General features: G+C 39.9%; 1 protein-coding gene across 4 annotated transcripts in view; it reads right to left on the bottom strand.

The window, feature by feature from the left end:
* Window positions 1-24069, bottom strand: part of scube3 (signal peptide, CUB domain and EGF like domain containing 3) — a 153611-nt gene that overhangs the window by 102299 nt on the left and 27243 nt on the right. For all 4 annotated transcript variants that reach the window (XM_008109716.3, XM_008109715.3, XM_008109718.3 and 1 more), the window contains exons 2-3: window positions 6090-6212; window positions 4445-4570 (exon numbers count right to left, since the gene is read on the bottom strand). In XM_008109716.3, the coding sequence (XP_008107923.1) occupies window positions 4445-4570; window positions 6090-6212 (249 nt within the window). The remainder of the gene's footprint in view (window positions 1-4444; window positions 4571-6089; window positions 6213-24069) is intronic.

Here is a 24069-nt window from a genome sequence, read left to right as displayed (position 1 = left end):
ACCACATAACCACTTCCAATGGAAAGACTGGATTCTCCTGCTTCCCTTACTCAGACACAGCTGCTGAGGGCACTTGAGCACCATACCAGCTCTGCATTTGAATGTCTACTACATTAGACTAAAATTCCAGAATCAGCTCTCAGTTGCTTCTCTAGCCAGCAATTTCCCCTAAAAATGTGTTTGAAATGTATAACTTGGGAAATCAAAATCTTTCAGCACAAGACCCTGGGGCAGTGAGAGGGTGGGAGGAGCAGCATTTTACTTTTGAGATGTCACTGTTTAAATAACTCTGAGGACTCCCAGCTGTTGCTGCTGTTTTCACTTAAACTTGTATGTTCAGACACAACAAAAGATAGTTATACCACAATGCTTTCCAATGTGTAGCTTGACATATATCTACAATGGTTTGCAAAAGAGGTTCATCATTGAGCTTGAATATGAGCAGAAGCTCGGAAGCTAATGCTCCAACATAATTGCAGAAAATGGGCAGTTACAGGATGAGAGGTCTGAGAAAAGGAAATAGAGTTCCTGGTAATGTGGTTCTAGGGATGAGGATAAAGCTCAGAAATGTTACTTTTTTGGCTTACAACTCCCACAGTTCCACAGCAACCATAAATCACTGGCCATTCCGGCTTAGGGTTTCTAAGGCTGTAGTCTACAACATATTTTTGATGCGATATGGCAGGCTGATGTTAAGAATTAATGACTCACAGTAAAATAAGTTACTAAAAGCACACCCAAAAGTCTGCTAAACTCTTGTGGTTGGAGGTTGTTGTCATTTTATCCCCGTCTATGTGTATGCATGCATCTTCAATGTCCCCATGAATTTTATAGGGTTTTTCAAGTTAAGGAATATCCAGAGGGGGTTTGGCCTTCCTTTGAAACATAGCCTACACACCTGGTATTTGTTGGCAGCACCACCTTGCACCCTTCAGTTTTCTTCCTTATACATGGGAATCCTTGTTTTCTTCCAAATTAATGTTCCCTTCAACTTTCCTGTGGTGGACAATTTTTTTTATCAAACTAGTAATGGGAGCATTTCCGATAATTCCAGTCTTTAAAAAATGCTCGTAAAAAAGGATAGTTGTTCCTACAGCGGAACATCATCTTTTCAACCCTGAGGGCCATAGGTAGTATTTTCTGAGGACTACACATGTCTGGCATACAATTTCCACTGAAATAATGTGTCTTCGCCTTTACTAGAAATAGGGAAATCGTAGATTCACTGAAGAGACACCACCAGTTGGATTAGATGGGCTAATCAGATTCAGGGTACATCTACATTGTAGAATTAATGTGTTATATGAGGCCACTTCAACTGCCATGGCTCAGTGCTATGGAACATCAGCAGAGAAGGCTAAAGACCTTGTAAATTATGAACCCCATGATTCCATAGCACTAAGCCTTGCCAGTTAGAGTGGTATCAAAATGCATTAATTCTACGGTACAGATATACTCTCAGTATACAGCAGTTGAATATATTCAAAAATGTCCTCCCCTCCTCTCCTCCTTGTCTTTTAAAATAGATTTCTGATTTCATAAGCTTAAATACTGAAGTGGCGCATACCAACAACAAATATAAAAATCAAAAGGGAGAGAAAGAACACCTTCTTCATGGCCCATAATTAAGTCATAATTATCATCATTTCTGGCTGCAAGTCCAATAGTTTTGTTCAACCCTGTGCAACTGACTCAGAGTCACCCTGCCAGCCAAGCAAGTAATCCATTTGCCAGCTGGCTGTGTCCAGGGGCTCGCCACAACTTGCTGCTGACAGGCAAAGTTTCTAGGAATGCTGTCTCTGGACATTTTGGGAAACTCATAGCCGAAATTGCACTACTCGTCTACCTGCTGGAACATGAGTCGAAAGTAGGGAGTGTCTATTAGAGATGCATGAGCTCCCGCTGTTTGCCCCAAAAGAGTAAAATTCTGTGTGAGTGCTCATCTTGATCCAGAAAGGTCAGAAAGCTCCTTAGGCATACAATGTTCACAAATGTTCAAGAGCTCTTGTGAAAAACATAGCTTGGCATCTCCCACTTTACCAGCATCCCAGTTGACACCTCTCTGTAGATAGGAGAAGATGGCACCAGAAACAAAAATAAAACCACAACTTCATACTGTCCTTACAAATCTATGTTGTGGCCACACCTGGAACATTGTGTACAATGCTGGCATGAGAAAAAGAACATTACAGCTTCTAAAGAGGTGTAGGAAAGGGCAACAAAAGTGAACACGAGACTTCCCTGCACTTTGTAGGCATTCATGTTTATATGGGAATTTCAGCCTTTCATGGACACATTTCCCCCCAATTCAAGAAAACGTTAAAAATCTCCTATCTGAGTTCCTCAAGACTCCTTCAACCTGTCTCATCTGGGTTGGGTGATTCGTTTGTCAATAAGTTTTAGTACTTCCTACTACCTATTTGTCTACATTTTACTGTCTCCTCTCTCAGAAACATCAGTGTGAGCATGCCTATTTAGTCTATGTCTCCAGCATTTAGACATTAAGTTTCATCACACTGTGATCAATTTGTTGAGCTGCACTCACATCTCACACTAAGCCTTGGGTAGCACTGTTAAGGATTAGTGTAATTATTGCCTCCCATCTGGTTTGTTCCATGATCAACTCTTCGAGCATCTTGTTATTTGGAATGTCTAAAAACTGTATATGATTTTTTTTTTCTTATGATCAGAACACACATTTATCCAGTCAACGTGGGGACAGTTAAAGTTGTCCATTATCACTCTAAGCCTTTTGACAAAGGAGTCAATAGGTGCTCCTAGTACTAAATTACTTGTAAGACCTGGTATTGTCAACTCATAAGAACTCATCCTATTTGACATGATGCTCTTCTTGATGGAAAAACAATTGCTACCAAATATGATACAATTTCGTAGAGATAGGCAACTGTCGAGAATGGAGGTTTTCTCAACCTTTCCTCCATGACCCTGGTGAACCACCCCATCCCCAGTTTTCTAAACTGTTATAATGCAATTTGCGACATGAAAATGTGTCACCTCTTTTAGGCCATGACAGATCATTTTTCAAAAGACAGACCTATCGTGGCCTAAAAGAGGTGACTGCTTTTCATTCAGCAGAAGCTTCTGGCATTAGCACAGAAACACGTATGCAGTGTCCCTCTCTAGATATCTCTGGAGCATGCACATTCCATGTTGACTCTTCAGCCTGTTTCAAGATGGTCACACAGGTAATTCCCTTAATGAGATTACTTATTGCCTTTGATCCCGATATTGGAACATTTTCAGCCTCTTTCCCCATAGTATCAGAACAAGCAACAGGTTAAGATGTCCTTTTAATTATTTCCAAAAGTGTCTATGAAACTATCTTCATTCAGCGCAACCCTAGTTAAAAGAGTACTGGCTAAACAGATGTATTTGTAGCTTAGTTGTAGAAATTTCGATATACATACAAAGGGGCTCAAGTTGAATTCTTGGCATCCCTACACAGAGTTGTTAGCCAGCATAGACTATACTAAACTAGAATAAGGTGGCCCAAAAGATACAGCAGATATGCAAGCACCTACAGAAATGTCTCACTTGATCAAAAAAATGGATCCACTGCTTGTTGTAGGAAACTGGCTTAGCTTGTACAATCAACCAAACCTATTATATTCTGCATCCTCAGGAAAAAAATGTATTTCTAGAAAAAGGCGAAAACAGTTGTAACAGGTAATTATATTCTTTTTCTAAAAGCACCTGCACAATAGATATCAATAGATATCTTTCTTCCAAAGAATAACCAGTTCCACCCAGGGATGAACAACTGGAGATTCATTTGCCCTTTTTTTGTTTCATAAGTTAACTGACAAATAAATTCATTTGCCCTAACTTTGTCCCCCAAGAAAGGGTGGAGATTAGTGTATGACAGTATGACAGCCGTAACCACTTGTGAGAAGTTTGCATTTCTCTGTGGGACAGAGAATCAATAAACACTTCATTACTACTTCACAGCTGGAGTATTTATGCAATGGCATGTGAGGGAAGAGAGTCAGCAAAAACAGAAAACTGTCTCTCTTTTTCTAAAAAGAACAGCAGTACTTCAAGACGCTTTTAATCTTCCCACTGGATATGCAAAAGACAGAGCAAAAGGATACTGAAAAGAGACAATTAATGTCTGATTGTAAGTAGGCATGCTTCAGAAGATCAGAGACCACAGCCTGAGTCTGCTTTGGACAAGACAATGCTAAGACTGGCTGCATTAACGTCGTGGAAGACTTCTTCTTTTTTGAAGTCAACACCACTGAATCAGAAAGAACACGCTCAACAATCCATTGGATTAACTCAACATTAGAATCCTTTCAAAACTATCATTTCAGGTTGTTTCAAAATTAATCTCTATAGCACAATGTATGCCGTTCTATCTCCTATCCATTCACAACGTTATATCTTTTGAATGTAAAGGCATTGCAATGCACAAAGGTCTTACCAAGGCAGTTGTGGCCATCATGTGCCAGGCGGAAGCCATCATAGCAGGTACATCGATAATTCCCTGGGATGTTGACACATTCATGGACACAGCCAGCATTATCATCACGCTCACATTCATCAACATCTGCACACAGAAGAGAAAGGATGAGTGATCTAGGAGGACTTTGGAAGCAGTAATTACCAACTTTACTTTTGTCTTCAAAATCCACTTAAGTACAATTTTCAAATGTATTACTCAACAATATTCCTAACATTTATTTTATTTACTCGTAGATAAATAAAATTTTAAAAATGATTCTTTAACCAATTAAATCCTGCTTCAAAAAATACAACAAATCCCCAACACATTTCATGTGGTTTAAGCTGAACCAATCCAAGCATACCTTAATCATAAACTATCATTCATGTTTAGCACCAAAAGGCCAGAAGGAAATGCCAGATTAAATGGGGGGGGGGGGGGGAAGCTATCTAATATTCTTGGCTGCATGTTACAATAGCAGAGCCTTCCACTAGTGGTTACATGTTTTGGCATATAACAGGAGTAATGAAATATGGAAGTAGTTAAGATAACTTCAGAATTAATGCAAGACTTAAATATTTTATGTTGTGTTTGTGATTGTTATTTATAGTTTTAATTGTTTTAATTGTTTTAATCGATTATTAGGTTTAAGGTTTTCCCCTGACATTAAGTCTAGTTGAGTCTGACTCTGGAGGTTTGTGCTCATGGAATGCTGTTTACCTTCCCGCTGGAGCTGTACCTATTGATCTACTCACATTTGCATGTTTTTGAACTGCTGGGTTGGCAGAAATTGGGGCTAACAGTGAGAGCTCACCCCACTCCCCGGATTCAAACCACCAACTTTCGGTCAGCAAGTTCAGCAGCTTAGCTGTTTAACCTATTAATTTATTGTTATATGTGGTTAAATTGATATGTAATGTTTTATATGTGCAAGACATTGATTTTTGCCATGGATTATGTTGTGAACTGCTTTGAGTCCCCCAGGGGTGAGAAAATTGGTATATAAATACAACAGTTTTGCAAAAAGGAAGACACCCCATCACCACCACCACCATCCTCAGCAGACCCCTGTAATGTATATAGGCAGCAAGCAATATAGTTGTAATGCCCACCATAACGTCATGAAATTTCTTTCAACCCTATGAAGTGTTGAAAACTAAAGTCATCTGAATATTGGAGCCTAGGTATTGGATAAAGAATGTTGAAACAGTATTCACTAAATTTTCTACAGCCCAGAGAATTACCTGCGGACACATAGTTTAAAACTAAGCAAAGTATAATTAAGTTGTAAACTAAGTATAACAAAAGCTCTGTCAAGTAAGTGCTAGAATAGAGATTTGGAACACATATAAAATGGACTTCCCAGAAGAACAGAGGGGAAGAAGTGAAGTAAATAATCCATTTATTGCGTGAAATAAAATGAAAACTCATCTGCAAAACCTTTTTATTGAAACCATATTGTCTAGGATTGCAAAAGAACTGTCTACACATTCTCAGAAAGTTCACTGCAACCAATGCACAGTTAATAAAAACCTAATTAAAATGTAATGTGCCGTGCCTAATTATAAACATGGGAAGATATCTTCCCAGCCATTGCTACTACCAGCTGGCCTGCTCTCCCTACCTTTGCAGTGCTTCCCATCCCCAGTGTAACCAGATTTGCAGATGCATTTGTATGATTTGGGAGTATTCTGGCAGATGGCGTCAATGTGGCAGTTGTCAGTCCCATCAACACATTCATCAATATCTGCAAAGGAAAGGAGGAAAGTGATATCATAAATGCCTGGACTCTTACACTTTTATTAAACACATCATTCAACTTTTATCCTAGAACAGCACAGCTAACACAATATCAAAGGGATCTCCACTTGGATCAGTGTTGTGTTCTAAAAAGTGTGCTGAGTGTTAAGTCAGTTTTAAAGATTTTTGAAAACCTTTGCTCAATAGCCAAAAAATCTGGCATAATGATTTGAGGAAGACAAAAAAAAAAAAAGCAGCAAGTCAAACAGCCTATTACATAGTGGCTCCTAGACAGTGGTGAAGGTGTTGTATGCCTCAATGGCCACATGCAAAAGAGGACTTTCACTGGCAAACACATTTCCTGTGCTTGGCAAAATCTGCTGAAAGCCAAATCCTGTACAGGCAGTACCCAACCTATGAACAAGATAGGTTCTGTAGGTTTGTTCTTAAGCAGAATTTGTTTATAATTTGGAACAGGTACATTTTTAAAGTGAACACCAGCCTGTATATATATATATATTTAGAGAGAGAGAGAGAGAGAGAGAGAGAGAGAGAGAGAGAGAGAGAGAGAGAGAGAGAGAGAGAGAGAGAGAAGGGGGGCTTTGAATAACAAAAGGAAGGCCTGTGATGTTCATTTTTCTGTCTGTGCCCCTGTTCAGAATATTTCACCTCACTTTCTGCCCCTGTGAATACTGGATTTTGGGGAAAAAATGACTTGTTGTGGAAACAAAGATTGGTGATAAAGCTTCCGTGGAGACACCTTTTCCCCATGACGAATGAATAAATTTTATTATTACGGTCACAGACCAGAAATGTGAAACTTTTAAGACTTTAAAACATTAAAAACAACGCTTTTTTAATGTGTTACCATTAAGATCAGAAATTCACAACACTAAAAACAGAAAGTCCATAATAAAGAGTCAATCTACACGGCTTCATATATGATGCTTATAAAATCTGTGGGTATGGCTCATAAACTGAGTAAATTAAAACTTTATCCGCTAAAATCATCCACAAACTGCTTCCTTATTTTTTCCCCAGGATAACTCTTTCAGGGGTGAATTTCCCTTCAGAGGGGTAGATTTATCTCACTTCCTGTTGTCTCACACCGGTTTGTAACTATGAGTCATTTGAAAGTCGGATGTTTGAGTGCCAAAGTAAGGGGGGCATGAAAGCTCTGAAAGTAGCTGTACAATCTAAACAACTATGTAAAAAGGCCATACTGAAACCTGAAATGAGAGTCCTGCTTATATCATTGGAATGCAATCATCATCTATGATTAAAAAGGAAAACAAGCTGTAACTAGCCTCCATGTTTTTAAGAGCAATACATAAAATACCTAAGTGATTTTACCCTGGCTTCTAACATAGTGAGACTGAGTACTTCTGGATACTACATCCATAAGACAAGAAGGGAGTTGATTAGTGCTTGTTCCAAAACTATTCTATCTTCATGCATCATAAACAAAGGCTGGGAAATCTCAATCAATATCAAATGCAAATAAACTCAGAAATAGAGCTCCAGGGAAGAGGTAATCAAATGAGAAAAACACATCAGGCATCTTATAGCCAGACATCACATACTCTTACTTCATACTCACCAGTCATTGCTATCAGTTATACAACTCTTAGGTCTAAGTCCTATTTTTAGTCCCAACAAAGGCAGATCCACTTAATTGGCCAAACTGAAATAAGCTTTGACTTACCAAGATACCATCCATTCAATACATCTACTCTTGTTGGGACCAATAGTAAGGTCTATGCCATTGTGTGACTAGGTAAATGAAAATATATAGCCACATAGCCTGAAAAAAATATAACCAGAAAAACTTGTTGTCTTGGTTAAAGTTCCAGAGGGGAATGGGAAAAGTAAATTCATGCCAAAGCCAAGAATTGCAAAAACATCTTAAATGGGTCCAGCAAGTTCTTTGCTGCCTTGAGTGTTAATGTGCCCCCATCAAGGATTTCTTTATAATGAGCCAACTCTGGAAGACTGTAAACATATACTGGTTGAGAGTATTTTGGCCTTTGAGCAAAACCAATTTTGACATATAGCCAGCCCTCACATTTACAGGTTTAATTTTAGCAGATTTTATTCACAGATTTGATTAATGTTATCTCTAGGAATCTCTAAGTTCTCCAGAGGGTCAAGGGCAGCCAGAAGCTGACCATAGAGTCATGCCAGAGAACACTTTTCTGGGCATTTTTACCATAAGTTCTCCAGTGTGATTCTATGGTAAAATTCTGGTGGGTGTTTCTACTTTTGCAGGAAGTCCCCAGCGAATATGAAGGGCTGACTATATAACATCACCAATAAGTATGATGTTTTTCAAAGCATAAACAGACTAGGCCTTTCCCAGTTGAAGGGAGATGCTGACAAGCTGGAATGTGTCCAGAGCAGGAGGACTAAAATGATCAAGGGTCTGGAGAACAAGCCCTATGAGGAGCAGCTTAAAGAGCTGGGCATGTTTAGCCTGCAGAAGAGAAGGCTGAAAGGAGACATGACAGCTATGTATAAATATGTGAGGGGAAGTCACGGGGGAGGGGGGGGGAGGGAGCAAGCTTGTTTTTTGCTGCCCTGGAGACTAGGACGCAAAACAATGGCTTTAAACTACAGGAAAGGAGATTCCACCTGAACATCAGGAAGAATTTCCTCATTGTGAGAGCTGTTTGGCAGTGGAACTCTCTCCCCTGGACTGTGGTGGAGGCTCCTTCTTTGGAGGCTTTTAAGTAGAGGTTGGTTGGCCATCTGTCGGGGTGCTTTGAATGCGATTTCCTGCTTCTTGGCAGGGGGTTGGACTGGATGGTCCATGAGGTCTCTTCCAACTCTATGATTCTATGATTCTATATCATTTAGGCTCCTTGGGAAAGATGGCAGATGGCAGAGGAAAAGCAGGAAGGGTCAACAAGAGAGGACTATGCACCTATTTCACACGAGTATGCAGAAATGTATTATGAGGTCCCTGATGCCTTACTTTTTGGAGCTGGATTTCAGAGAGGTTCCAACCCAGCAATTCTTTTACAGTAACTCTAAGAGGCTTTGAGGGAACAGACAGACAACAGTATGAAGAATTGAAGAAAGTGGTTTCCATGTGCAGATGATTACACAGGAAACCCTGGAACCAGTTTGAGATCCAAATAGTCTTCCAGATTATCTTTGGCATTTCTCCTTCCTAAATTTCGGCCTTGAAGGGTGTATACAATGCATGGACCTTGCCTTTCTATTTGGGCTCCCTACGAATATAGGAGGGCTAAGGTTCCTGCAGGGCTGTAGCATTGGCTTTTCTCACCAGCTATGCTATCCAAGTTGCACCCATAAATGAGATTTTCTCCTCAAAGAGATGCACAGACACACACACATCCGCAGGGCATGAGTGCAACTGCACCGTCTTACATTCCCCAACAACTTATGTAACTGAGGACATATAGACATTTAGGTTGCCAATGGTAGTTTATTCTTCCATTAATTCATAAAATCTCTGTTAGAAGCTATCTGCTTCTGCCAACCTAGCAGTTCGAAAACATGCAAATGTGAGTAGATCAATAGGTACCGCTCCGGTGGGAAGGTAATGATGCTCCATGCAGTCATGCCAGCCACATTACCTTGGAGGTGTCTACGGACAACGCCGGCTCTTCAGCTTAGAAATGGAGATGAGCACCAACCCCCAGAGTCAGACATGACTGGACTTAACGTCAGGGGAAACCAACCTAAGAAGCTATCTAAATTGACAGCCTTCAGCATGTTTTAAACCAAGTGAATTGCACAATTTACCTTTGTAGTGTGTGAAGAACTGCTTCCTTTATATGTTTGGCTTTGGTAGACTGGATTTTCCACATATGTTTAGATTCTTTATGTACTCTACATTGTACAATTTTCAACAAGCTACCTACTAAGATACAAAGATATTTTTCTAGATCACTCAGATTCCAAATGTACATGTGTGTGTGTGTTAAATTAAGATTTTTTGGCCTAGCTATGCATAACTTTACACTTGTTTACACTAAATCTATATTTGCAATTTTAAATTATCCTTTTGGCGATTTTGGCAACCCATTATTCTCCATTATTGTCCTCACCAGCCTTAATAATTTAATGAAAACAACAAACTAATCACCCCCCAACTCTACGTCTTGCATCAAGAGAGCATTTCAACCTTGATAGATATGAGTTTTGCAGTTTCTTCTGGGAACATTTTGTTTGCAATTCTGCAAATGATAGGATTGTTCAAGGTTGTTTTTACTGTTTTCATCAATGTATCTTATTTTCATTGTTTTGTAAAAACACAACTACAAAACTAATGTATTCTATTTTCAATTATATGTAAAATGTACGTAAAATTTATAATGATCAGTCTGCCAGATTTCAGCCCCCAGAGTTTAAAAACTGTTCTGCATTGAGTTATCATAAGATATGGGGGTTAAGGGGGGGTTGCATATTAATATTTGCATATTAATATATGCAAATACTAATAAAAACTATTTAAAAAGGATATGGGGCTAAGAGGGCTTGTAGCTGCAGGAGCAAGGCTAAACAAGATTACTAGATATACATTTTACAGAATTACCAATGGCAAAATCAAATCAATATAGAATAGTGCATCTGACCCTAGTACACTCCCTTCCAATCCTACTCCATCACATTAGGGTAAAGATATTAAATCTAGTCATGCCCAACTCTGGGGGTTGGTGCTCATCTCCATTTCTAAGCCAAAGAGCCGGCGTTGTCCATAGACACCTCCTAGTTCATGTGTCCGGAATGACGGCATGGAGTGCCGTTACCCTCCCACTGCAGGGGAATCTACTCACATCTGCATATTTCTGAACTGCTAGGTTGGCAGACAGGCTAACAGCAGGAGCTCGCCCCGGACCCCGGATTCGAACCGCTGACCTTTTGGTCAGCAAGTTCAGCAGCTCAGTGGTTTAACCTGCTGCACCACTGAGGGCTCACGCCATCACAGTAATATGTATTTATCTAGTGACTGTGAGGAAAAGTAGATATTCCTATCTTTCTTCCTTTCTCTCTCTCTCTCTCTCTCTGTGTGTGTGTGAACATGCAGATTTTTGGGCCCCTTCCACACTTCCCCTATACAGTATCCCAGGACCTGATCCCAGATTATCTGTTTATTCCAGGTTATCTGACAGTGGAGACTCATATAATCCAGTTTAAAGCAGATAATATGGGGTCAGATTCTGGGATATAGGGGAGTGTGGAAGGGACCATAGAGACATTTGCAATGACAAACTCTCTCCCTGACTTTCTGCCTAAATTTGAACAATGTTTGAACTGATCAACCAGAGGTTACTGTCCCAGAACTTCTCCAAGCAAAAGGCATCCAGTTTTCATTTCTCCGCTTTTTCTTTGCCTTCCATGCTTCTCAAAACAGGCGAAAGGTCATATAGCTGCTTTCCCTACTTTCATTACTTGTGTATTCCTCTATGTTTGTCATTTGCTACCAGGAGAAGACTACCAACAGCTCTGCCATCATTACTGTTTTGAAACTGATCTAAAGGTGTTCTACAACTGTCAACCTGATCTTCAAAGAACAATTCCCAAACCAGCCTTCCCCACCGATCTCCAGACGTGGTGTGCTACAATTCTTGCTGTCTTCCAACAATATGAGGGTTGTAGTTCCATTTTTCTGGAGAGTAAAACTGTAGCAGTTCATTAGTCTTCAACTGGTGGTTAAAATGTACTACTGAATTGCCCAGTAGCCTTTAGGCTTTTCCAAACAAATAAAGCAAGTTATAATCTATCCACACATGGAGCTTTGACTCCTGATTTGCTTTGACTACTGAATTGCAACCCGACAATAGGTTTATCACAGCAACAGCACCATGATCATACAATTACATGGTAAAGTAAAAGATAAAGTGAGAAGTGGTTCCCCAAATTAATGCTTAGAATAAAAGTATATCCTGGTTCTTTTCCACAGTTTAGGATGAAGGTAGATTGAAAACTATGAATCAAGTAATTATTAAACAGCTCACTGCATGAACTAGGACAAGATCAACAAAACCATACAGAACGAAGAGTGTGTGGTTAAAATTCTTAGGGATGTGCTCAAATTAGAGAGGGCAAAAATCAAGAAGCTTGTGTCTCAGAACATTAAAGAGGCTGCATTTTGAAACTGTGGGTCCAACAGCAATGATTACAGCTAAACAAAACAATTAACCTTGGATGACATCAAAATAATGTCATGGGTAATTGTTTCCTTCATTTGTTGTGGCTGAGGTGTTGCTCTTAAAAATCTTCCTGCCATGCAAGGTCCTTTATTTCGGCTGGACTTTCAGGGATGCAAGAATTTGGGTTTCTCTATTAACAGACTCTGGTCTTTGGCCTATCCTCCTATTGTTTGTTTAAACCTCAGCACTGATAATGGGAGACTGTTTACAACAATATGAGATGGATTCTTCTTCCCCTCCCCCAAAGATAGTCTTTTCACCATGATCCTAGCTTAAATTAAGGACATCTAAATTAATTCAGTATAGGGGGCTTATGCATAGTTCATTTTGCATTTAGGACTGGACCCTCTGTACGTGTGTGCATGTACGTGTGCATGATACAAATATGAAAGAACGTTTTAAAAAATGATTAGTGTCAAGATTTTCTGGAATAGAAATGCAGTTTTTGGCTTGTTAAAGATATTTCCTTGTACTGCACTAGCATAGTTCCCTGTAGTCCTCTTTGCTCTGTAGGGAGGTAAAGGTAAAGGTTTTCCCCTGACATAAGTCGTGTCTGGTGCTCATCTCCATTTCTAAGCCGAAGAGCTGGCGTTGTCTGTTGACACCTCCAAGGTAATGTGACCGGCATGACTGCATAGAGCACCGTTACCTTTCCATAGGGGTGGTACCTATTGATCTACTCACATTTGCATGTTTTTGAACTGCTAGGTTGGCAGAAGCTGGAGCTAACAGCGGGAGCTCACTCCACTCCCCAGATTCGAACTGCTGGACAACCTTTCAGTCAGCAAGTTCAGCAGCTCAGTGGTTTAACCCGCTGAGCCACCAACGGCTCCCTCTTTGCTTTGTACTTATAGCAATTTCCATTATAATTGCTGTTATATAGAAGACACCAACTGCTTTAAAATAATTTGGCATAGACATTTGTCCTCCACTGCAGAGGGGATGAACTAGATGATCGTTGTGTCCCCTTCAGAACTACAGTCCTGTGATTTCGTAAAGCAAGCAGGAAACAAGAGTTGGTGGAGCACATAAATAAATGTGGTTTCTTTTTAACAACTAACACTTTGCTTCTATGTACACAGCTTTTTTTAAAAAAAAAACTAAAGATTTAGTAAGATTGTCACCTGGTACTTTGAAGCCACAACAATAAAGTGACTAATCTTGAGTTGTTTAGGAAACAACCATGATTAATAACAACTGGCTGTGTTCAGGATGTGGTTGGCTTGGTAAGTGATCAGATATGGGTTATGCCTGGATCTTTAGCATAGCCCTGTAAATGATGGTCTTGCAGACTGTTTTTCTCCCCTACTGGGTATAATCTAGACCAGGGGTCCCCAAACTAAGGCCCGGGGGCCGGATGCGGCCCTCCAAGGTAATTTACCTGGCCCTCGCCCTCATTTATAATATAATATTTTTATATCAGTTTTAATAATATAATATATTGTATATACATATAATATTGATAATAATATTATCATTTTATACAATACAATACTAACAATAATATCATATAATAATATTAATTATATGTTATATATTACATATAATATTACAGTATAGTGGTATAGTTCAATATAGTATAATGCTAATATTGTGCTATGCTAATAATATAATATATTGTATGTACATACAACTGCTCTGAGTTCCCTTCGGGGTGAGAAGGGTGGGATATAAATGTAGTAAATAAATGTAGTAAATGATTTTGGACTTAAATAAATAATTCTGGACTTAGGCTCACCCAAAGTCTGAAATGACTTGAAGACACACAACAACAACAACAATCCTAATTAACCTGACTATCTCATTGGCCAGAAGCAGGCCTACACTTCCTACTGAAATCCTGATAGGTTTATGTTAGTTAAAATTATTTTCATTTTTAAATATTGTATTGTTCTTTCATTGTTATTGTTGTTGTTTTGCACTACAAATAAAATATGTGCAGTGTGCATAGGAATTTGTTTGGTTTTTTTCCCCAAATGATAATTCGGCCCCTCAACAGTCCGAAGGATTGTGGACCAGCCCTATAATTTAAAAGTTTGGGGACCCCTGATCTAGACATTGTGTGTGTAGTAAGCAGAAGCTTTAAAGCCTAGACAATGCTTATATTTATGTTATATTAGCTAAAGTTGAACAGTTCTGGTTCTTGTAAATGGAACTTCAGGGAAGCTCTGATCACCTTAAAAACAACTGAAGTAAATGAGGGTGATGTCAAACATTCATATTTCATACCACTTGATATCCCCAAGCTGTCCATCTCTGTGATTACTGCCACACTTACAACTCAGTAATGAAATCATCATTGGGAATTGTAAAGTTGTATATCCAAAAATATAGGCTGGAGTTAAATGAAACCCAAGTACAAGGTAGGGGTTTAAAAAATACATACTAGCTTCCAGCTGTTTTAAAAAATAGGAAAATATTTAGATCCGTGCTAAAGTTATGTGGAGACGGTAGATCCAGCATTAATATTTTTGATGTTACTTATGTATAATAGCATCAAAACTCCTCAGAACTATATTTTACTACTCAAATATTTTAAGATATCTAAGAATTTTTGGATGACATCAAGCCTTGGAGAAATGCAAAGAGAACTTAAATGCTTCCTCATCTAGTTTCAGCCAGATTTCCTCAACAATTGCCTTCTACCTGGATCTGAAAATAATGCATACACATCTCACCAAACAAACCATTTTAGTTTAGCAAACTCTATAGAAGTGAAATTTCTCAACGTTTTCTTCTGCTTTGATCTATAAACTCAGGTTTTGCAGAGCTGATTTCATTGAGCTTGGAAGAAAACTGACTTGTAAAGGTTTTTGTTTGTTCTGCCTCTCGGCTTCAGCACTTGGAAATGTTGCTTTAATAGCCACCGGGAAACCTCAAGGAAGACAAAACTAACCAGAAGAAAAGCAAAAAGGAAAGATCAGATTTCAAAGTGGATTGGTAAAAAGAAGGGATTGGTCTTAAAGACAGTGGTCTCTTCTTCAAAGCAGAGAAGAACATGCAAGACTGATTGTCATAATCCTCAAGGAACAGCAACAAAAAAGTGCCACAGACAAGAATGAAAACTCAAAGAAGAAAAGACCATTTAGGTTTTAAAACTAATGCTGAGATTGCCAAAATCAACCTAACTGCTTATATAGGGAAGTGCTTTTACAATGAAGGCTGACACCCACAGATCCTGTGTTTAGGGACATGTTCAGTCCCATTGTCTGTTTATTCAATAACCACTAATTGTGTGGGTTTGGTTTCATGGCATATTATATGCAGAAACACAATCCTCAAATTATAATTCTTCCCTCAGCCATTAAATATATTCACTTTACTTCAGTGGGTTGCCACCGCCATCCTTTTCCTCCCTTGCATGGTTCCTACGCTTTTAAAAACCGCATGCCAGAAAGAAATTTTGACAGGTGAATCGCTGAAATGATGTGCCTTGGAAATCTTTGCAGATTTAGTATCTTCTTCCTGTGCAAACCAACTTTATTGTCCAAAACGAGTGCTCCATAGGACAATTAAAGACTTGATAGTTTTCAACTATAAGGAACAGTAAAATTGGTCCCATAAATGTAACTACTATGAAAAAGGTCACATAACAAGTAAACGTTGTAGAGCGGTCCATCTATTATTATTCTCATATTTCAAGAAATTTTTACCACAAAGCTTTAATTTGTAGCAACAAAGCAGTACATGCATATGTATTGTACAAACATTTACACAATGGATTCCTATTTGTTATTTTATATTAACCACAACCCAGGGTAACCGCCACATCCCCGGGTCAACAGTCAAGAATTAGAATCTGACCCAAACCACTGGAGACATGAATAGATTTATGGCAACGAGAGGAAAATAGAGTCCATTTTTTTTGTTGAAAGAATCACTTCCTAATCTGGTGGTAAAACAGCATTGTGCAACCGTCATTTGGCCTAATAACTTGATTGTTAAACTGACATGAGGTGATACTTGGCCAAGATTCAGAACCACACTAAGTATATTTCAAAGCCAAAATGAATTGCTGGGTAAAAATGTCTACAGCTTTAGCATGAAGCAAAACTTTGAAGAAAAAATTACACAAATGCTTCTAGCACACTTTTTCCGATCTTATTTCAATGGATTTTGGGGTAGTACATTGTCCCACAACAAACGCATGTAACAAAAAAGCCCGCGTTGGACTACATCCGTGGAAGATTTTTTTCTTTGAAAAATGCCACTGAACACTTTGGCTGAAATCTAATTGCATACTTGCTGTTGTGTGAATTCAATTTGCTTCCAATCTATTATGATGCTAAGACAGGGTTTTCCTTGCAAGTTTTGTTCAAAGCCTTTACCTTTTGAGAGTGAGAGAGTGACTTGAAAAAAGAGAGGGAAAACTAATACTGTACATGGAACCCCTTCCCAATTATTTGAATCTATATGCATGTCTATCTATGCAAACGTGAGAGACAATATAGTGTAGTGATTTGGGTTTCGAACAAAGTCACTGGCAATCAGGGTTCAAATCCTCACTCAGCCATGGAAACCACTGGGTAACCTTGAGCAAATCTCTCACTCTCAGCCTCAGAAAAGGCAAAGCCAAAGCTCCTCTGAACAAATCTTGCCAAGATAACCCCATGTTTTCATCAAAAGTTGAAAACAACTTGAACGCACAAAATAACAACAGTTTGGGCAGACACATACAGAGTCCCAAGTGCATTTGTTGTTCAGAAAACAAGCAAGCAATAAATGGTAAGTGGTTGAAATATGGAGAGACCATGTTGTGTAGATCAACATCTGTGTTAAATTCCACAACTAAAAGTGCACCAAAGATAGGAAACTATCATGAATTGTAAATCAACCACAGTTATTTTCAAAGTGATACTTAAATATGCTTTTGCATTTACTGGATCTGTAACTTAGGTTGTAAAACTACACTGGCTAAAAAATACAATTATCAACACTAAAAAGTGATCTATTCCAGATTTAAAAGCATATTTAAGTGCTCTTGTAAACTCTCCCCCTCACGCAATCCCAAATCTACTTGGAAAAGAAGTAAATATTTATTTCCAAGCAAATGACTGTTAATTTCCTAGACCTCTTTGACTAACAAAGATTCTTCACAAGAGCACACAAAAGGGTTGAGAGAAGTAAACAAACATGCAATGTATTATTATTACATTTTTATTTAGATGTGATTGCAGGCAGGCATTCCCAACAAGAGTCGTAATTACGGACAGAGCTTGGGAAAATTACTTTTTGAAGTACAAGTTCTTGAAGTCTCAGCCATCATGACCAGTGACATATTGGCTGGGGAATTTTTGAGTTGTCGAGGAAAAAAAATAACTTTTCCAGCCTCTGGTTATGAGCATATGTACCAGCAATTAAGATATTATATACACACCACTATATCTTATATTAATAAAGACATCTATAGCCATCAGAAATTACATATATATCTTTTCCTCACTTCCTTATTCTAAGTATCTTATAAATTTAGCACTGCAAATTTACACGCTTTTGAACTTAAGAAAAACAATTACACTTACTCTTCATAAACAATTCCGCTTTTTAACATTCTTCTCCCTTCTGTATCTAAAATATGCACAAATGTGTTGATAAGAAAGAATGTTAAGAGGAATATACTTTAAAATAAAAAAATATTAAATGCAGTAACAAGGGACAGTGCATACATATTCCCCACAGAATTGAAAATCAAATTAATAGAGGAAGGGGAAAGCTCAGTGTCAGAGCACCTGTAAAAACACCACCAAGTTCAACCATGGAATCTCCAGTTTCAAATGGGAAAGACTCCTTGAAACCTAGCATAGCTGCTATCTGTCAGTACTGATATAGATGGACCAATCATACAATGTAACTTGAAACAGATTCCCAGTTTTTTAATGCAGGCTTTGAGATACAGCTAGTCCTCCACATTCATTGAGGCTATAAGCACAGGGCCCCCATAAAAGCTGAAAAAACACAAATAAAAACAACTTGTTTTCTGTACAACAAAAGCACCTGGGACCCAGGTCCTCCAGCATGACTCTATGGTCAATCTGTTGTAGAATACCACTGGAAGACCTAAAGATTTTTAAAGAGGTGTTCTTTCTAGAAATCTCTAGGCTAGGAATCTCTAGGTCCTCCTGCATGACTCTATGGTCAACATCTGGCAAATGTTGTCCATAGAGTCATTTTGTTCAAATCAACAAATAATCAAATCCCCAAAGTCAAACCCACAAATGTGGAGGACCAACTATCATTGCAAACCTTGAGATTTATTCAAAAGGTAACTAAGACACTTTAGAGGTCTTCACAAAATAAACCATAATTACCTCTAACTACAGTCCTTCTGCTGGCTAATGCTGGGTATTTTCACAGAGCTATCTCCAATTCTGCAACACACAAACACCCTCAGAGATCTGGGTTGAAAAATGTAGCGTTACACTGGCCAACACACATTTTGGTGCCTCAAATGTTAGACCTGTTTCTGGGTATGTTTGACCTACTGATTCCAAAAATGGCACCAGGTTCCCTCTATCAGCTATAGTTTTTGAGAGGCAGAACATATGCCATGTACCAGTCTTCATCTGCTCATCCACAGAAAATCATGATACTGTTATCCTGAGTCCTTACTGCAAAACAGAAAGCAATCATTTGGAGGCTTGATGGGGTGAATATTCAGAGGGGAAGGAATACTTTCAATTGCAAATAGCAAATAAGCTAGATCATTTTTTGTCAAAATTATCACACAAGAAGAAAGGGTGCAATTCCTTTTCTCACATGTCATGGCCCCAAGTGTAATTATCCCTCTCTGAATGGACTGCCAGTTGAAGTATGGGGGCAGGGAATTACACAACATCAATCTATAGGTAATGCCTTAAGTTTGAACTTGAGAGGCAGAGAAGAGCCTTCCTTCAGTCCATCTAGCTTTTACTGAGATATTAACTCAGAAGAAGAGTTTGGTGGACTTGGTCACTTCTGAAACACATTTACAAAAGGGCATCATAGCACACTCCATTCTCCAGCATGCAAGAGTTGCAATATTGGAAAGGATATGTTTTATCTGGACAATTAAAACCAACTGTTTTAATCAGTTTTAATTGATGAGCTGTGTTTTATTACTATGTTTTAAGTGACACTGAATTTTGCTGGAGTTGTAAGCCACTTTGAGTCCCCCATGGGGTAAGAAAGGTGGGGTATAAATGAAGTAAGCAAGCAAATAAATAAATAAATAAACAAACAAATAAAAACTATGAAAAACCTCTTCTATCCCTATTCATGATAAACAGACAAGGAAGAAGGGGTAATTTCTTGCTGAAAATTACAGCTATTAGGAATCTGCAGCTCTTAATTTGCATGAAATTCCAAATCTGCTGCTTAGATGTAAAGATCCTGGATACTGACAACTTAAATTATAGCCTTGTAAAAGAAAGGAATAATACCTTTGTCTAAGCCAAGCATTCTTTTGAAGGGATATAAGTAGCCTGTCTGTGCAACCTTTCACACATAACTGAAACAAATCCACGTGTATATATAAACTTGACATAATTTTTCGGATTTATAATGTCTGTAAATAAAACAGATGAAGGAGGAGGAAAAAAACGCAACAGCCCGCAAGAAAGTAAATGCTACTTTGAGTCATATTTTCTTCCCTTTGGGAATAGAACCGGGCTTTCTGAACAAGACCATACAGAAAACCCTGCGACCACATTTTTCTAAATAAGGCTAGGGGTTCAGAGAGAGCCTGCCACGAAATGGGAGCGGCTCCAGACCCTTGGAGATATTAGGCCAATAACCCACGAACGAGGCTGTGGTTGAGGGTTCATAAGTTAAATACTAAATGCTCACAGCAGGATATGCGGCACCCCCTAACCTTTTCCTTCCGCTTCAAAGGGTTTACATCTGCCCACCTGAAGCCGCAGGCTCCACTTTCTGGCCCAAGGCAGATTTGGGGCTTCTGGAGACTTTGAGAAAGGTCTTAATGTGGACAATAGCATCTTGTCCCTTGGAAAATCACCACTGGCACTAAGTACATCCTAGCTACAGGTATCATTGCTGAGGGAAGTGTGAGGCTTGCCAAGAGATGGAAGCCCACAGAAGGAAGGGTGAGCCCTGTTAGAATGGCTGCTTCTTCAAAGGGCAATTCAGCAAAGTTCTGGAATCGACAGGCCTCAATAATTTGGTACCACATCCATCTACAAAGTAATAATTAACTTAAGAAAACCCTTTCCGTCTCTTTCAAAGGACCATTAAGGCAGCAAGCCTCACTATTGGCTGACATTCTAATCTCTCTATGGGTCAAATTGCATGTTATACATTAAAACTATAGCAGGGGTGAGCAATGGGGGAGGGAAATTTTGTGTCTCCAGAAGCTTCAATCAGACTTGCACAGCAAGGTCAAGAATGTGGGACTGTGGGAATTCATATTCAAAACAGCTGGAGGGCCAAAGGTGCCCTAAACCTACATTAACCCTTTGTTCATGGCTATCAAGAAGGGAACCGTTTGCTTTATCACTTTTTGAAGAACTGAATCTCAATGGAAGCTACGTTCCTGTTGTTAATGGAGTTGGAATTTTATTACCTGCCTTTTCTTGTGCTTTGTCCCTAGTTCTCACATGCCCAAGAAGGAGATTATCCTCTTCCTGCAGTGAAATCTCAATACCATCTTAGCGGACAAGAAGGCAGAATGTAGGCATGTGACTCTAAGATGGTCACCTTTACTCTCATGTTATTATTAACACCTTTACAGGATGAAGAAGCCAGTGGTGCTTTGAAAGTTTGCCTAATGTAGCTTATGCTTTAGAGATGACTTAATGAGGTATTGCTGTTGGCAGCTTTGGGAAGTATAAATTATAGTATGCAAGTGATATCTAGATCATTATTATGGTAGCAAACAGCATGGCAAAGCCCCATTGTCCATCATACTACGTAGGACCAGGTCTGGATTGGGATATGGTGCTTTAGTGTAAAAAAATATGAAACAAAACACAAAGATGAGGATTTTGGCTTTAAGTGCATTGGCTAAGAAAAGTTCCAATTCTTTGACTGTAACCTCAGAGTCTGAAGGTTCATACAATCCACAGCAGACCTTCTGGCACTCAGTTTTAGTTTATACTTCAGGGTTTTCCAAATATTATCCCTGTGGACCACTGTAATACAATGCAAACACAGATAGCCTTCCAACAACTTTGTTGGAAGACTTCATAGACTTTCACCCTACATACACAGGCTATTTGAATTCTTCTTTGATGATTTCTCCCTTTCCCCATTTATTGCACATGTGCCTTTTAAATTCTAGCTCAATATAAAGTTCTGTAGATATCCATTCTGGTATTTTTACACACTTCCCAATTTTCCTCCTCATTGGAACTGTCTGAATTTGTGCCTCCAATGTTTTAAGAAACTCTCATTCATCATGAACACGCTTGTCCTTTGGTTCTCCTGACCATGGGATCACAATCACAATCTTTCCCTAAGCTAACTGTGTAAAGTTTTTAAAGTTTACTGAGTATACGTAGTATTTCCCAAAGTTTACATTGTTTCAGGTACCAGACATAAACCCTATATTGATATTATTCTTACCATGCTCATGTGAGGCGGGAGGTTAAAGAACCCCAGGAAATACCATATATGGGCAGAGATGGCGACGGCTAGCGACCCGGGTGCATAAACTCACAGAAACATGTGATTTCTGGGAAATCATGTGTTTCTGAAGAAATGAAAGCTAAAGATAAACAAACAGCGCATGCGCACACAGGCGCTCTGAATGATTGTGAACACGGCACAGAAAGAGTGCGGCCGGACCGCTGGTCAGCGCTGATTGGGTCCAAGTCAAGCAGCGTCACAACTCTAAGCCAATGAATTTGCTTGTGGGCGGGCATAACCCGAACCCTGTAGTGTGTATAAATATTTACTCAGCCCGCCGCTGGGGGTTCCTCCGGGGAAAGCACTTATTTTGTGCAAGGGGGAACCCTAGTGGCCACTCGCCAAATAAAACTGCTTTCTTGGAATGACTCCAGTTGTCCGTCTCCAATCCCTCCACTGCGCTCAACAAGGACCGTAGCACAAAGGTTCCGCTACATTTTCTGGTGACCCCGACGTGATTTCCTATAAGACAGGCCAGGAGGTTGGAGACGGATCCCGTTGGCGGGACGGCCCCAACTCAGCGGTGGGGGCCGGAGGCAACTACCGTGAGACGAGAAGGGGCCCCTGAATATTGCAAGACCGGCTGCGGTGCTTGCCTCTGATGCCAACGCCGACTGACGGTGGGAGCTGCAACACCAGCGAGGTTCCATAGAAACCAGCCAGGAGGGAAAAGGATCCAGGGAAAAGCCCAGGGGCGAAGGTTGGTCCGACGTCTACAGAAATCTGGCAAGTATAGTGGTTGCATGAGACATTAAGGGAACACCGGCGCCGGGAGGGACACAAAAAAGTTCCCAGGGAGGTAGAAAGGGGCTCTGTCTTGTGTTTCCTGACGCATACCGTTGAGCGTCCGGGTGCCCAGGCCAAGGCAGTCCCCTCTATTAGGCAGGATGGGAGGGAAAAATTCAAAGAGCTCCACTCCCTTACAATGCATCTTAGATAATTTTGGCTCTTTTGCTATCAGAGCCGTAGCAGGCAATCCAAGGGACCTGAGAGATTATAGACTGAGGAATTTGTGTCAGGGAGAATGGCCAGAGTTTGGGTTAGGTTGGCAAGTAGAAGGGACGTGGGATCTGAAACTGATCCAAACAGTGGAAGAATATTGTGCTGTGAATCATCCGAACCAGTGGGTCTATATTGCTACTTGGGAACGGGTAGTTAGAGAAGATCCAGGTTGGGTTCGACAGTGCAGGAATGGCAAATGTATGGTGGTGAAGAAGGAAGGGAAAAAGAAGGAAGTTTTCCAATCCAACGAGGAGGACTACCCAGATTTACAGTTGAGTGTACAGGCTAGACAACAGGAATTATTGCCGCCACCCTTGCCACCGCCCCCACCCCAGGGAACAGCCCCCGGTGCACCTACACTAGGAACGAGACCCCCACCCTACTCTCCAGAGTCAACCGAAGCAGCCAAGAAACACTATCCTAGCCTAGAAAAATATCAGGAGGAAACAAAGGAAAAGAAGAGGTCACAACGGATGCCCAGTGATGCTTCTCCGGCACAAACTCGGAGACATGGAGCTCCGGTGTGGCCTGGTGATTCACCGACCGGACCGGCCCTCCAAATGCCCTTGAGAACGGTGCCTGTGATAAACAACAGGAATGAGATAGTTCAAGCATACCAGGTAGTGCCTTTCAGTAGTAGTGACATTTTGAATTGGAAAAATAATACTCCACCTTATAGTGAAGAACCCCAAGCTATGGCTAGGCTATTGGAAGGGATTATGACAACCCATAATCCCACCTGGCAAGATTGCAGACAATTGTTGAATATGTTGTTCACATCAGAAGAGAGAAGAGCAGTGTTGAATAATGGGGTAGCCATAGCCCAGGTTGGGGCCCCACAAGATGGTGATGCAGCCGAGTGGGGAGCACAGAGGTTTCCTGTGGAAATAGATCCCCAATGGGACACCGCAGAAGAAGGACATTTGCAGAGACTGAAAGGATTCCAGCGTATATTGGTAGAAGCGGTAAAGAGGGGCCCGCCGCGACCCGTCAACATTATAAAAATTCAGGGAGTGGTACAGGAAAAATCTGAGACACCAACAGCCTTTTTGGAAAGGC

Source organism: Anolis carolinensis, chromosome 4 (assembly GCF_035594765.1).
Source record: "Anolis carolinensis isolate JA03-04 chromosome 4, rAnoCar3.1.pri, whole genome shotgun sequence".
NCBI classification, from domain to species: domain Eukaryota; kingdom Metazoa; phylum Chordata; class Lepidosauria; order Squamata; family Dactyloidae; genus Anolis; species Anolis carolinensis.
Note: the sequence above shows the minus strand (reverse complement) of the source record. Positions and strands in the feature narration are given on the sequence as shown.